Genomic DNA, 14,787 nt, shown 5'->3' on the forward strand with positions numbered 1-14,787 from the left:
GAAAAAGAGAGAGAGAGAGAGAGAGAGAGCAGAGCGAGAGAGAGAGAGAGAAAGAGAGAGGGAGATGCTGCTTGGCCCGGAGTGAAGGGGGAAGAGGTCTGATGCTGGGCTGTGCCAGGGCTCCAGATGATGTTTTGATTGGAGCCAATGTTTTGGTTTTAGAATGCGTGTTGCTCTCAGTTTGAGCGTGGTCCATAGCTGAGCTCTAAAGCTAACTGTGCTAACACAAACTAGACACACGTGCGCGCACACACACACAGGCACGCACGCACGCACGCACAAAATGGAGCTGCTTCACAGAAGTTAAGTGGGAGGGGCTCCAAGTAGTAATTCAAAGTTTGTGCATGTGCATATAAACATGACTGAGTATGTGTGTGTGTGTGTATGTGTGTGTGTGTGTGTGTGTGTGTGTGTGTGAGAGAGAGAGCGTGCATCTGTGTTTGGAGTGCCATGGCTCCATCAACCCTCTCCTGCCTCGGGCTCTTTCTTCTTCTCCTTCTTCACCGACGTCTTCCTCTTCACTTTCGTCGGCTCCTTCAGACCCTCCTTGCCTTCCTCCTTGGCTCCTGCCTCTTTCCCAGAATCCTTTGTAGACTCCTTCTTCTTTGACTCCTTCTTTGACTCTTTGGATGACTCCTTGGTGTCCTTCGAGGACTCTTTTGACGACTCTTTCGAAGACACCTTCTTGGATTCCTTCTCCTTCCCAGGTTCCTTTGAGCTTTCCTTCTTACTCTCTTTCGAGGACTCTTTCTTCCCTTCTTTCGACGATTCTTTAGAAGAATCTGTCAAGAATGAGAGAGAAAAGCAATCTATTAGTTACCGTGCATGAAACCACAGAAACTGGTCAATTACACTGCACACACAATTAATCTAATTAAAATAAGAACACACAGCTATAATGTCAACAGTTTTCAGTACACTTCATCTCAACAATTTTCAGTACACTTCATCTCAATTCAAGCTGCTTGGGAAATGAACCGAGAACAATGTTAACGACATGGTCTGCTAACGGAGCTTCATGCTAGCTCAGGTAGCAGGTGAGGTGCCGTGAACACACGAGCGGCCCTTAGATCTGTTTATCGTCCGTACCATTGACTTGACCTGTGAAGGACGGCCTCTCGTCCCCCTCCTCCCCGCCAGTCTCTTACTATCACGTTCAGTGGACTGGTAATGCTTAGAGGGCAGTGATAACATTCACAAGGTGGCATGGGCACGGTCCCATGGGGCACATTCCACCCATAACTCGCACAGGTATGTCCACTCAGCAGACAAACATTTACACACGAGAGGCAGGAATTCCCGCGTGCAAAGACGTTCATGGGAATAAAACGCACTCTGTCAAACATTTACAGTTATCTCTAATGTTATTATCCAAAATAGCATGAAGTAGAATGATTGCAGGCGTGCCAGTGCGATTTCAAGTTGTGGTACCAGGGAATTCATCCCACAGCCTTGGCAATGCTTGTCCTTAGTTAAATCAGATGAATTACAGGAGTACTAAATGTTAGTGTTTCTATATGACAAACTATGTTAAACATTCTCTCCCTCCTCTCCTGAACGCTCGGTCTGTATTCCAGCGTGTAGGGTCAACATGCGTATAGGAGAGAGGAGGGGGCAGACGCAGACAGACAGGCAGAGACAGACAGACAGAAAGACAGTGAGAGAGAGAAAGAGAGATAGAGAGAAAGAAAGAGAGAGAAAGAGAAAGGTTAGAGAGAGAGAGAGAGTTGCAGTTGCTGGTGGACATGTCCCGTCTCTGTCTCTCCTAGTATCTTCTCTCTGTGTCTCTGTGTGTGTGTGTGTGTGTGTGTGTGTGTGTGTGTGTGTGTGTAACTGAAGACGTCTTCAGTAGTGCCTGTCTAATTAAACTCTGCTGTCTGCTGTGTCAGGGCCTCAGGGGAGAAGTGGCCAGTAAAGCTCCATAAAGCCCCTCTTCACACCCAGCCAGGACAGACACAGAGCCCCCATCACCCCTCTCCTCTCCTCCCCTCTTCTTCTCTCCTCTCCTCCCCTCTCCTCTCCTCTCCTCCCCTCTCCTCACCCCTCCTCTCCTCTAGCTCTCCGTAGGTAGGGCTATTGTTTTCTCTGCTCCTTCATAACTGTGTGCTCCTTCATAACTGTGTACTCCTCTATCTGAATGGCGATAGCAGCCTACCTTAAAATAATGTTGCTGGTAATCTAATCAGCTAGGATTGGCTGAAGCATGAAATAAATGGAACTCATTTTATCAGTAGCTGTACGATATTCCCAGGGAGCAAACATATCAAGGGAAATGTTCAAAGCACTCTAAGCTGCTGTGCTTAACTAAATAAGTAGCATAGCGTAGCAGTTTCTCATGACTTTGCACTATGCACAGACCTAAACGTAGCTGTGTCTCCAGAGGTATTTTTACCCTAAACCCCCCCCCTTCTCTCTTCTCTCACTCATTCTCTTCTCTCTTCTCTCACTCATTCTCTTTCTCTCTCCTTTGACCCACTGGGGCAAAACAACCTCTGGGTCGTGACACCTTCGGTGAGCCTGCGTGACTTGTGGACATGTCTGCAGAGTGGGGAGGCAGGGCAGGGGATGGACAGAGGGGAGAGTGAGAGTGACAGGGGGCAGGGGGCAGGGGCAGGGGGCAGGGGCAGGGGTTGGTCAGGCGTGCCAGCCTGGAGGCGCCAGCGCTCAGTGCAGCTCCAGGGGGTTATCAGCCAGAGGGCTTTAGTGGCCTGCGTGTGGGTCAGCACTACCAGAGCCACTGGACTGGCCATCAGTCAGCCAGTCAAAGAGTCACGGCTTTTGGGATGCGCTAGTGCCTTCGAGTGGGACTGTACTGGACTTGTGGAATTAGAATAGCATGAGTTGGTGATGGAGTGAATAGGCATGTGCATTAGTGTGCATTAAGCGCAGCTAGTCACCACCAGAGTGTGGACTTGTGGGATGGGGTGTGTATCTGAGTGTGCACATTTCTAGACTGATTATTCATGTGTCTGGTACACTATGTGTACCTAGCTAATTCCCTAGGAATTACCTAGGAATTAGGTAATTCCTGAGTAATTCCAGGGTAATTCCTAGCTAAGGTCTCCTCTGCACTGTAGCTTAAATGTTATTCTATCGCGTTAGCTGTAGCTCTGTAGCTTAAATGTTCTATTGCTGTAAGTCACTTTGGATAAAAGCGTCTGTCTACTGAATAAATGTAAGTGTGAATGTTTTGAGAGTGTATTTGAGTGTGTTTGAGTGTATGCCAGTGTGTGTGAGGATATGACAGCCAGAAGAGAATGAGTGTGGGTATTGTGTGAATGAGTGAGAGTGTGTGTGTGACAGATAGAGGAAGAGAATGATAGCGGGTGAGTGTATTAGAAGTGTGTGTGAGCGTGTGTGTGTGTGTGTGTGTGTATGAGATCCCCTGCCTGCGACACTCAGACGGCTCCTGCTGTCTGTGGCGGCTGACGCGGAGTGACAACGGCACCTGCAGCATGACAAAAGAAGCCGCCCAGCCCACCCGTCCTTGCTCTCCCACTTCCCCCTCTCCCCCCGACCCCCCTCCCCTCTTCAGTACATCTCTGGCTGGCTGATGGTCTGGCTGATAAGGCAACAACCCTAAGGACCCTGCTGTCCCAGCCTGCACCACAGGGGCTTATCTGTGTGAGGCTGGCCTGAGCCGACTGACTGACTGACTGACTGTCTGTCTGACTGCACTGCAGGGTCTCTGGAGTGGTCAGCATCAGCAGCCTGAAACGCTTGTCGCTTGTTGCCTTAAAAAAAAACAAAAGGGCTGAGACTATTTTGATGTTTCGCGTTGCCAAAGGTTATTTTGCCTGTTATCGCTGAATCACATTTGCTTGCTTCCCATGGTCTCTCATCGCTAGTCTTGCGGTCTGATGGGGAACTGATGCTGGGGCTCTTAGTCACCGCAGTGCTGGGGAACTGGAGGACTGTAGGCCACAGGGGCTGGTTTATAAGGGCCTTTTGGGGAAATGTCCCCTGGGTGACAAGAGGGCAGCCCAGCCTTTGGGTGTGGAAGGGAATATCACTTCCATTAAGTTAGAAGGGGAGTTTGTCCATGCCACTGCCGTCTCAGTGATTGCTCTAGGGTGTTTAGGATTTAAAGCTTTGGTGTTCATGGTGCTTTAGAAAAGAATAAAACAGAATTACAAGTTGCTGTGTTCCGTCACTTTTATGCACGTTCACACAGATTTGGTTCCCAGTGCTTAGTATTCCCACCATGTTACTCTGGTCAACCAGAGGGGTGGGAGCGGGATCATGCCAGAGTGCTGTTTCACTCCAATCACGGCATCACACCCGCGCCAGACGGATGGACGTCAGTGTTTGCGTTCTGTTCCGCTGCTGGGTAAACGCTAAAAAACATCCCCTCCGTCCAGACAACCATCAAAAAAAAAAAAGCACAATCAACAAAAGAGAGTAAAAAAAAACTTGTGAAAAAAAGCCACATGACAAGAAACAGACAGTAAAGAGAAAAAATAGAGAGAAAGAGAGAGAGAGAGAGAGAGAGAGAGAGAAACTTTCAAACTTGAGGGGAAAAGTACCAGTAAAGTTCCAGATCTTAAAATAAAAAAAAAAAGCAAAGAAAGCAGAAGTAACTTATTGTGCTGTGCGGTGCGGCGCGACGGTGTACAGTGGCGTGTTTCCATTTCTGACGCGCGGCCGGGGACAGGAGGGGGGAACGGGGGCCAAGCGCCGTGCCGCGCCACTGCGCTCTCCACTCCGTCTCTCTGATCTTTTTACAATCACACATTTAAGAGCGGCACCGAGGCGACACGCATGAAGTGCACGCTAACGCAAAAACCCTCTGTCTTTCTTTCACACACACACAAACACTCACACACACACACACATCCTCCCGTCTGTGCACACGCACGCACGCACGCACGCACGCACACACACACACACACACAGACAAACAGTGGTGGAGGAGTTGGCGGCGTTGCTTATGTTGTTTGCCAGTTTGTGGGGGTTGTGTTTGTTTGCGCTTGACTACTACCGTTTCTATGTGTGTGTTTGTGTGAGTGTGTGTGCTAACTGGAAACGGACATGGTACTATGCAGAGGTCACCCTGGTTAATCCTGTGCTGTCAGGTAGCGTCAGAGGTGATCCTGGCTATACTGGATCTTTGCTGTGTGAGTGTGTGTGTGCGCCTGTGAGTGTGTGTACGCCTGTGCGTGTGTGCGTGCATGTGTATTTGGACCTGCAGTGCCACCCAGACTAAGCACAAAGAAACACATACTGTCTACCATGTACAGCATGTGTGAAAGCAGTCTAATTACAGCCTGGACTGGTTATCTGTATTACTTTAAAAGCTCCCATAAACAATGCGCTTTGCCGCGCTCCTCTGAAGATTGAAATGAGAGGCGTCTCCACTATACTCAGCAGTGCTGTGGGGTGGCCTGCATGGCTGAGAGGAGACAGCAGTGTCACTACTGCCTCTCTCTCCTGTGTGTGTTTGTGTGTGTGTGTGTGTGTGTGTGTGTGTGTGTGTGTGCACGTATGTGAGTGCGTGTGTGTGAGTGTGCTGTGGGGTGGCCTATGGCTGAGGGGAGACAGCGATGTCACTACTTACTCTCGCTCTCTCTCTCCTGTGTGTGTGTGTGTGTGTGTGTGTGTGTGTGTGTGTGTGTGTGTGTGTGTGTGCATGTGCATGTATGTGAGTGTGTGTGTGTGTGTGCTGTGGGGTGGCCTATGGCTGAGGGGAGACAGCGATGTCACTACTTACTTACTCTGTCTCTCTCTCTCTCTCTCCTGTGTGTGTGTGTGCATGTAGTGTGAGTGTGTGTTTGTGTGTGTGTGTGTGCTGTGGGGTGGCCTATGGCTGAAGGGAGACAGCGGTGTCACCACTCTCTCTCTCTCGGCTCTTCACAGATGCTTACATGAGCAGCCATCAACAAATAAAAGCCACCCAAACAATGAAGCGTCAGCGCGCAGACTAAACAGCTCCTTTGCCGCGGGTGATATTTTGTCACTGTGGTGGAAAAACCATCAAACACCACGGAGCCACCGAGGGGAGACATTATCACCCCCTCCCTGTCACCACGCATGTCCCCGGGTCCCAACAATGCCGAGTTCCCACAGTGTGTGTGTTTGTGTGTGTTTGTGTGTGTTTGTGTGTGTTTGTGTCTCTCTTTGTGGTTGTTGATTTACGATGGTAAGCTAAAGACAAGGCTATCGCGGCCACCGCTACAACAGCAGAGCGAGTTAGAAAAGAAAAACAGAATAAGAGGATCATAGCTGCAAACAAAGTGATAACATTCAGCACGGACAATGTCCCTATCGGCGGGTTTCAAAAGCGAGATCTTCCGCTTGGCTTGGCGTCTTAAGGGGAGGGCTGTGTGCCCAGCCGGAGCTGCAGATAGCCTCAGTCAAAACACATGCGGGTGCACACAAACCACCAGCATTGCCCTCCAGTGTTCCCGCAGCTCACGGCTCCATGCAGGAGGCTGTGGCAGGCAGGCAGGCTTTACCCACACGCTCCTCTGCAGCTACAGCCACAGTGACAGCAACGGTCCCACGGCCTGCTCCGTCTGGAGCCAGTGAAGGTGGAGGACCAAAGAAAGAGAAGTGAAGAAGGGAGGAGAGGAGAAAGACTGATGTGGGTGTAATGGATGCGAACTGAGCTAGCATGCTAGTCGCGCGTGTAAATTCTCACACCCCTAACCTTAAAAACGCTTCTAACTGCTGAGTTGGGAGTCTGGGCTTTTAGCTCGGTGGTTAGAGCGTTCCGACTCCCATGCCGGTGTGTGTTAAGGTAGCGGGTTCGAGGGCCGCGAGCGGCGGACGAATTACGACCTCGGTTACGTGGGCAATGAAGACAAGAGGAGAGAAGAAAGACTGAGGTGGGCAATGAAGACAAGAGGAAGAGAAGAAAGACTGTATGGAAGGGAGGAGAGGAGAAACACTGAGTTTGGTAAACGGAGTGATGATCCACAAGGGATGAGGAGAGAGGACAGGACATGTGAAGTGAACATCTCAAAAGCACTCAAGGGATGAGGAGAGAGGACAGGACATGTGAAGTGAACATCTCAAAAGCACTCAAGGGATGAGGAGAGAGGACAGGACATGTGAAGTGAACATCTCAAAAAGCACTCAAGGGATGAGGAGAGAGGACAGGACATGTGAAGTGAACATCTCAAAAGCACTCAAGGGATGAGGAGAGAGGACAGGACATGTGAAGTGAACATCTCAAAAGCACTCAAGGGATGAGGAGAGAGGACAGGACATGTGAAGTGAACATCTCAAAAGCACTCAAGGGATGAGGAGAGAGGACAGGACATGTGAAGTGAACACCTTAAAAGCTCACAGGAGATGAAAGATGGAGAGAGGCCTTGTGACACCAAGAGATCTGAAGACTACTGAAGACGAGAAATTACGAGAAGACGAGAAATGTCTCAATAATAATGAAAACGATCTGATTTAAGATCAGGTATTTATGATATTCTACTAGAGGACCAGGCCACTGTATCACAGCTGTCTGAATTCACTGATGGACACCACAACATAGGCACCGTCCACACTGACGGACACCACAACATAGGCACCGTCCACACTGGCGGACACCACAACATAGGCACCGTCCACACTGACGGACGGTCAGATACTGGGCTTGATTAAGGCCTCTGGAGACTTGGCTCGGTGACAACTGCTGTCTCAGCAGGAGCAGGTTGCGTGGCGGTCCCTCTGCTATCCCCCGGACTCTGCCGGTGGCAGCGGCGGTGGTGGTGTCGTGGCGTAGGTGTCGGCGGCGAACCCCCCCTGCAGCCCCTCAGCTGGACGGGTCAGGGTGAGGGGGTCGTGTAAACACGGCTGTGTAAACAGGCCCTAATCCCAGCAAGACACGGAGTCTAAGCCAGTAAAGCTTCCAGTAAACCAGAGCTAGATCAAGCAAATTACAGTGAGAGAGAGAGAGAGAGCGAGAGAGAGAGAGAGAGAGAGAGAGGAGGAAAAGGAGAGAGGGGTTTGTGGCAACAACCACATCCCCTAACCACCCACCTACCCCCAACTGCTGAAAGTGACAGGCCAATGAGAAAGTCTCTAAAGAGGTGGCCACAGGATCTCAGACTGGTGTGTGTGTGTGTGGGTAAAATAAGTATGTGGGTGTGTATACATATGAGTGTGTATGTGTGTGCGTGCCTGTGTAATTTATGTGCATGTGTGATGTGCATTAAGAGTTCTGACCGCTGTTCTGGGCAGGGCTGAGGGCCATGTTGATCCAGCAGTGGATCATTCTGTGGGGGTGAGTGTGTGTGTGTGTGTGTGTGTGGTGGGGGGTGTTGAGAGGCAGAGTAAACGGACACAAGAGCCGTGTTTCAATTTACCCCTGTACTCCGAAGCTGCTCCTCACACAGGGGGCAGTGGGAGGGGGCGACAGCGGACAGACGGGGGGGGCGGCGACAGCGGACAGACTGGTAGGGTTCTTATGTCAGATGCCCAAAGATAACTCCACACACTCCTGCCTTTGTCTACTCTTAGGCAGCCCACCACCACCACCACCACCACCATCTCTCTCACACACTCTCTCTCTCTCCCTCTCTCTCACACACACACACTCCCCACCCACCATCATTTTCACGAGACTAAACAGAGGCTATTCATCTTGAGTCGGTGCTTCCATGTTTGGGGATGGTGCACGCTGGGAGGAGGTGGAGACGGCGTGTGTGTGTGTGTGTGTGTGTGTGTGTGTGTGTGTGTGTGTGTGTGTGTGTGTGTGTGTGTGTGTGTGCGTGTGTGTGTAGGGGGAATTTTAACGGAGGGAGGCCATATAACTGTCCTCTCCCTCCAGCTAGCCTTGGTCTCGAGCCCAGCCTGAGCCAAGAGAGCAGGGGCACTGGGGGACGTCCAGAGCCAGAAGCATAGCCACAGATGGGGCCCAGTCCACCTCAGCCCAGCCCAGCCCAGCGCACAGGACTGGTCCTGGAACAGTCCAGAGTTACGTAGGTCTCAGAGTGCCCATAGTCAGCCCAGAAAGCAGTGAAGAAAACATGCCCCACACACACACACATGTGCGCACGTGCGCACATGCACACACGCACGCACACACACACCTTTGGCTGGACGTTAAGAAACAGAGTGAGAAAGAAGAGAGAGAGAGAGAGAAAATGGAGCAGTGTTTTCAGATGAGAAACACACTGTTCAGAAATAATGAATGTGTCCTGGCTCGTCCAAAGTTCCCTCACAAAAGGTCAAGCGAGGAAATAAAGCGTTTTGGAGAGTTATATGGAGCTGGTGCAGCTTGACTCTGGAGGCCCGAGCAGGTGAATGGGGTGGGGAAGGAAATTGACTTTTTGGATGAAATGGCTTTTGGACAGAACATTCAGACCATAGAATTATACAATAAGTGAATAATATCCTCTATACAAGCCATTGTAACAAGACTGTGGAGGAACGTCTGCCAAGCAACAACGTGGAGAGGCGGCCATGTTTTAACCACCAGCCTCCTGCTGTCTCAACTTACTCTGTAGTCTTTGATCCAAATATCATTGGCGTATAACTTTAAGGATCCATTTGAGAATGGGTTCTTTGTAGAGGTCTGAAAGTCCACTGACAGCAACGGGCCAGTACAAGACCATTTCATTTAGAGACGGTGGTTAAACCTTCTGCAAGAGTGAGTATGTCAGTGCCGACCCTGGTGAGACTATGTTCATGGTGACTGTTTGAAATCTTAAGTGCAAGCAAATGCTACACAAACATTTTTATTCAATTTGTCTGACAGGAAGCTAATTCATGTCTAACTTGGAGGAAGATTATTGGAAAGATAGGGACACTAACCACCAAGTCCATCACAAAGTAAACAGTATGTGTGTACTGTGTGCACATGTGTTGTGTGTGTGTGTGTGTGTGTGTGTGTGTGTGTGTGTATACACACTGTGCCCACAGGAGATCGGGATCTGAGTTCCACTGTGTTTTGGTTTGTTCAACACTATTCCTGTGCTTGGCATGCCCTGGTAGGAAGAGGACTCTGGCCCTGCTCTGAGTGCATAGTCCAGTGACAGCTCAGCCAGGATCTAATTGCTGTGAGGCTGCCTCACATACCATCTCTGCTCTGAGCCATCTTAAGACATGAACAGTGTCTCTCTCTCTCTCTCTCTCTCTCTCTCTCTCTCTCTCACACACACACACACACACACACACACACACACACACACACACACACACACACACACACACACAACCCAAGACACAAACATGGGCAGTTATTTTCCTCCCTTGTCCCACATTGATGATGTTGAGCATTCCTGCAGTCCTCAGTGGTTGGCCTGAGAGTACCATGCGCAACTTTGACCCCCCAATGAGTGGCAGGAAGACACCACAGGAAGCGCACACCCCTCGGGACACCCCCACAGAATGGAAAGATAGAGTAAGGAGAGAGATGGGAGGGAGAGTGGGAGAGTGGGAGAGAGAGATGGGAGGAAGAGTGGGAGAGAGAGATGGGAGGAAGAGTGGGAGAGAGGGAGAGAAAGTGAGAAAGACCGTGGCAGTGAAGAGAAAGAGGGAGTGTGGAAGGGAGAGGGATAGAGAAAGGGAGAGAGAAGGAGGAAAAAAAGCAGTGCCCGGTTGGTTGGGCGGGTGGTTCTGGGGAGCTCTTGGCCCCAGTGGGTGTGGTATGGGTGGGATCATTCCCGCGGTCAGCAGGGATATTTTTTCTCTTCTTGTCTACGCCCTGGTACAAACTGTCTCCCCTACAGGCTGTTCTACACACACACACACACACACACACACACACACACACACACACACACACACACACACACACACACACACACACACACACACAGACACACACACACACAGACACATGCACAGACGTGCACGCACAGACAAACGCACGCACAGACAAACGCCGCGACACAGACGCGACACACGCGCCGCGCCGCGCCTTGCGACGCACGCCAAGACGCACACACGCACACACACACACACACACACACACACACACACACACACGCACACACACACTCAGTGGTACTCTCTTTCAGCCACTGTCTCCCTCTCACACTCTGCCTGCTCAGTCTGTTCTCTGCCCACATACAGCTCCACCACATCAGAGAGAGGCAATTAGAGTGGTAGGTCTGGTACACACACACACACACACACACACACACACACAGTCAAGGATTAAAGTCAAGAGAGCACAAGCACAAATACATACAGACTCACTCAGTCAAGGATTAAACTCAAGAGCGCGCACACACACACACACGCAAACAGCCTCTATAAACTACACATATAGCGGAGCGGCGGCCTCGCAAAAACAGTGCACACACACTTCACAGGCAAACAGAAGCACGTAAAAACAAAAACAAAAAACAAACACAGAAGCAGATGCACGCGGGCTCTGGTGTTGCGTTTGCAGAGTTTCCCCGGCTCTACCTCACCCCACCCCACTCCAGCAAAGCCGCAGGGCCCCTTTGTTGCGGCGTGCCGGGGCCCGTCGCTTTCAAGCACCGCTGTCGGCTCAACCCAATCGGAGGATTGTTTTTGAACGCGGCCACGGTTTGCCGCAGGCTGCGTCGGCCTGGCAACGGGGGGACCTTGGCGACCGCTGACTGACCAGTTTCACAGAAATCAGCCCGCTGACACGGAGACCGAAATATGCATGTTTTGGGTAGGAAAGGGGGCAAAAAACATATGATTTTGGGGCTTATATTTGTGTTTGTGTGAGTGTGTATTTTAGTTCCCCCCGCAGCTCAGAGTGGCCGTGGTGGCTGCCTTTTTAGAAGAAACCCTCAGTCGCAACACTGCTTCCACGCCCCTTAACAGCAGAGGAAGAGAACGAGGCAGAGGATATCCACTTAACTGAATTGACATGTCCATATACAGGCCTTAATCATAAGCAAATGACTGTCCAGCTCCCGTACAGTGAAGGATGCTATACTCATAAACTTCTGGGGTCTCGTGCGTTTTCAAAATTCTCCGCATAACATTCCCGGAATGACTGTAGAAAATTAAAAGGCCGCAGTTTGATGGGGACACAAACAAAGTAATCAATCACATCCAATGGGGTGTAAAAGAGAGTGGTTACTGGCACGGTGGAGGAGAGACGTCCACATTATCGTCTCTCGGCTTCACTTCTCCGACAGCGGGCTATGTGAAGCCCAGAGCAGGGTGCCAAGAGCAGTTACCAGAAGAGAGCTGTCCTCTACTCATCTGCACACACACACACACACACACACACACACACCTTAAAACAACTACCCTTAACTTAACACACATTTACTTACTGTGTTTATCACACTAGCACTGAAACACTACTCAAAATTCAATTCAATATTCAGTTCAATGTTCAACTGTTCAAACATACGGATACAGGGACACAGAGTTAGTGATGATGGTGTCCAGCGGTTGTACTTAATGCTTTTGCAACAGCAACATGTGTGTGTATGCTAGATAACCTGATATTCTGAGTTTAGCTTGTCCATGTCTAGTTGACCCCCGCTCACCACTGTTCATTCACCACTAGCTATTCCCCCAATGCCTTCCCTGAGCCAGGAGTCTCCGTGGTCCAAACAAACACACACACACACACACCTGATAGCCAGTGTATGTGCCATGTGTGTGTGTGGAGCGTAGCACCTGGCGTGCGCTCAGCCACCACACTGGCCTGTGTCCAGCCCAGAGATACAGCAGAGCCGTGGTCCAATCCAGGCAGAGGGTCGTCCAAAGCCAACCGCCATCCATCAATCTCCTCTTCTCACCTCTCCTCTCTGCCCTCTTGGGCTCCCTGGGCTGGGGCTGGACAGTGCAGGGCTTGTGTGAGTGGCACCTGCTCCATTCACATGCCAAGTAAGAGTGACTGTTGCACTGTGTTTCACTTTAGTACAACACCACCACTGCCACCCCAAAAAAGCCCCTATACCCAAATGTGCGGCAAAGACCCCAAGCAGAGCTCGATAAAACAGTCGCCCAGTGTGTTCCAGAGTCTCCCTCTTTCTTTCCCTCCTCACATTTTCTTTGTCTGTCATTCCGTCTCCATCTCTCTTTCTCTCTCTCTCTCTCTCTGTTCCCCCCCTCTGCACGCTCAGCCAATTCTGTGGCCACAGACACACAGCCCGGAGAGTGTGAGGGGGGGAAAGTAGCATCAGTCATCGGCAGCTCATAAAAAAACAACAAGATATCATCGCTGACCAAACACCCAGCTCCACTTAAAATACAGACGGAGGAGGGAGAGAGGGAGAAGGAGGAAGGGAGAGGGGGAGGGAGAGAGGGAGGAGGGGAGAGGGGGAGGGAGGTGGAGAAAAAGAGAGAAAAGGACCATTTTTTGGCGAGACACTGATTTCTGTTTTTGGTTTCTTCTGATTGCTATGGCTGTCCAGCGGTTGGGCTCTGCCAAGGATACTTTTAAAAGCCACACTGCACTCAGAGTGGGGAGAGCCGAGATGAAGTCGGGCTGAGTGTGTGTGTGTGTGTGTGTGTGTGTGTGTGTGTGTGTGTGCGTGTGTGCGTGTGTGCGTGTGTGTGTGGTGGACGTTGGGAAGTGTGTGTGTGTGTGTGGTGGACGTTGGGAAGTATTTCAATCAGAGACACTCCTTCTGAAAACAAAAGGGACTTTATGCTGCCGATCCCCAGAGCCCCCCACCCCCACCCCACAGCCGACCAATCGCAAATGTGTTTGATGTCCTAATGGCAGACCCATTAGGGAGGGAAAAAGGGGGGGGATGCGGGAGAAAATGACTTCTTTTCCTGATGGGTTTGTGTAGGGGCGTTAAAAAGGGGCCCCTTATTGGAGGCCTTGTGCTGTCAGGGTGGCTGGCCAGCTTTGTGGGTGTGAAAAGTGCTTCGCTTGTGCACAGTGTTCTCCAGCGAACAGGCCAAGGGCAAGGGTTTTCAGAGTGTTTGAATGGTTTGTGGTGTATGTTTGGTGTGCCTGTGTGTGTGTGTGTGTGTGTAAATGGGTGTGTGTTGTGAGAGTTATCAGTTCTGAGCTGAGGGTGTGATTGTGGAACAGATGAGGGTTGGGGTCATCAGCCTTTCAGACCCTGTCCTGTTATGTGCACTGTGTGTGTGTGTGTGTGTGTGTGTGTGTGTGTGTGTCTGCACAAGTCTTTGACAAAGAGCGTATCAGTGTCTCTGATTATGTGTGTGTGTGTGACTGGGGTGTGTGTGTAATCATGTGTGTGATCTGCATGTGTGAATACATGTGTATCTCTCTTGTTTCCACTGCAGCAGTGTGTGTGTGTGTGTGTGTGTGTGTGTGTGTGTGTGTGTGGGGTCTGTCTGGCGGAGTGTCTGAGTGGCCTGGCTGGTCTGGGTGAGTTTATCAGGGCCAGCTGATAGATGAGCTAATGGACCTGTCCCTGTCCACCTGTCAGCACCCAGAGGCCGAGGAGGATGCAGCCCAACTCCTCACTGACAGAGCTGACCTCTCCACACACACACCATCTCCACACGTGCGCGCGCACACACACACACCATCTCCAAACACGTACACACACGTACGCGTATGCACGTACGTACGCACACACGTGAGCGCACGCACACACACACACACACACACACACAAAGAGACAGACTCACTGAGAGGACAAGAGATGCTAGAGATTTGGGAACTCCCTAACATACCGAGTAGAGGTATAGCATACTGTGTGATGTGCACATTCAGCTATTTCAGACTATTTCAACCAGGTCAGGCAGTAAAAATCAGACACTTAAACTGCTGGTAGAGATTGGATGAATTTTCACATAAAAAAGGTAAAGCCATTATTTACATCAGGGGAAACAAGTATACACGTCAGTCTCTCTCTCTCTCTCTGTCTCTCTTTCACTCACTTCTCCATCTTTCACTATCCCTCCCTCTCTCCC

The 14,787-nt window shown here is 50.5% G+C and overlaps 1 protein-coding gene across 1 annotated transcript in view; it reads right to left on the minus strand.

The window, feature by feature from the left end:
- Positions 1 to 351: 351 nt before the first annotated feature.
- Positions 352 to 14,787, minus strand: part of bbs9 (Bardet-Biedl syndrome 9) — a 159,601-nt gene continuing 145,165 nt past the window's right edge. The window contains exon 25 of the mRNA XM_048260719.1: positions 352 to 782. Coding sequence (XP_048116676.1) covers positions 460 to 782 — 323 coding nt within the window. The 3' untranslated portion in view covers positions 352 to 459. The remainder of the gene's footprint in view (positions 783 to 14,787) is intronic.

The sequence above is a fragment of the Alosa alosa genome, chromosome 13 (genome assembly GCF_017589495.1).
Source record: "Alosa alosa isolate M-15738 ecotype Scorff River chromosome 13, AALO_Geno_1.1, whole genome shotgun sequence".
Classification (NCBI taxonomy): Eukaryota; Metazoa; Chordata; class Actinopteri; order Clupeiformes; family Clupeidae; genus Alosa; species Alosa alosa.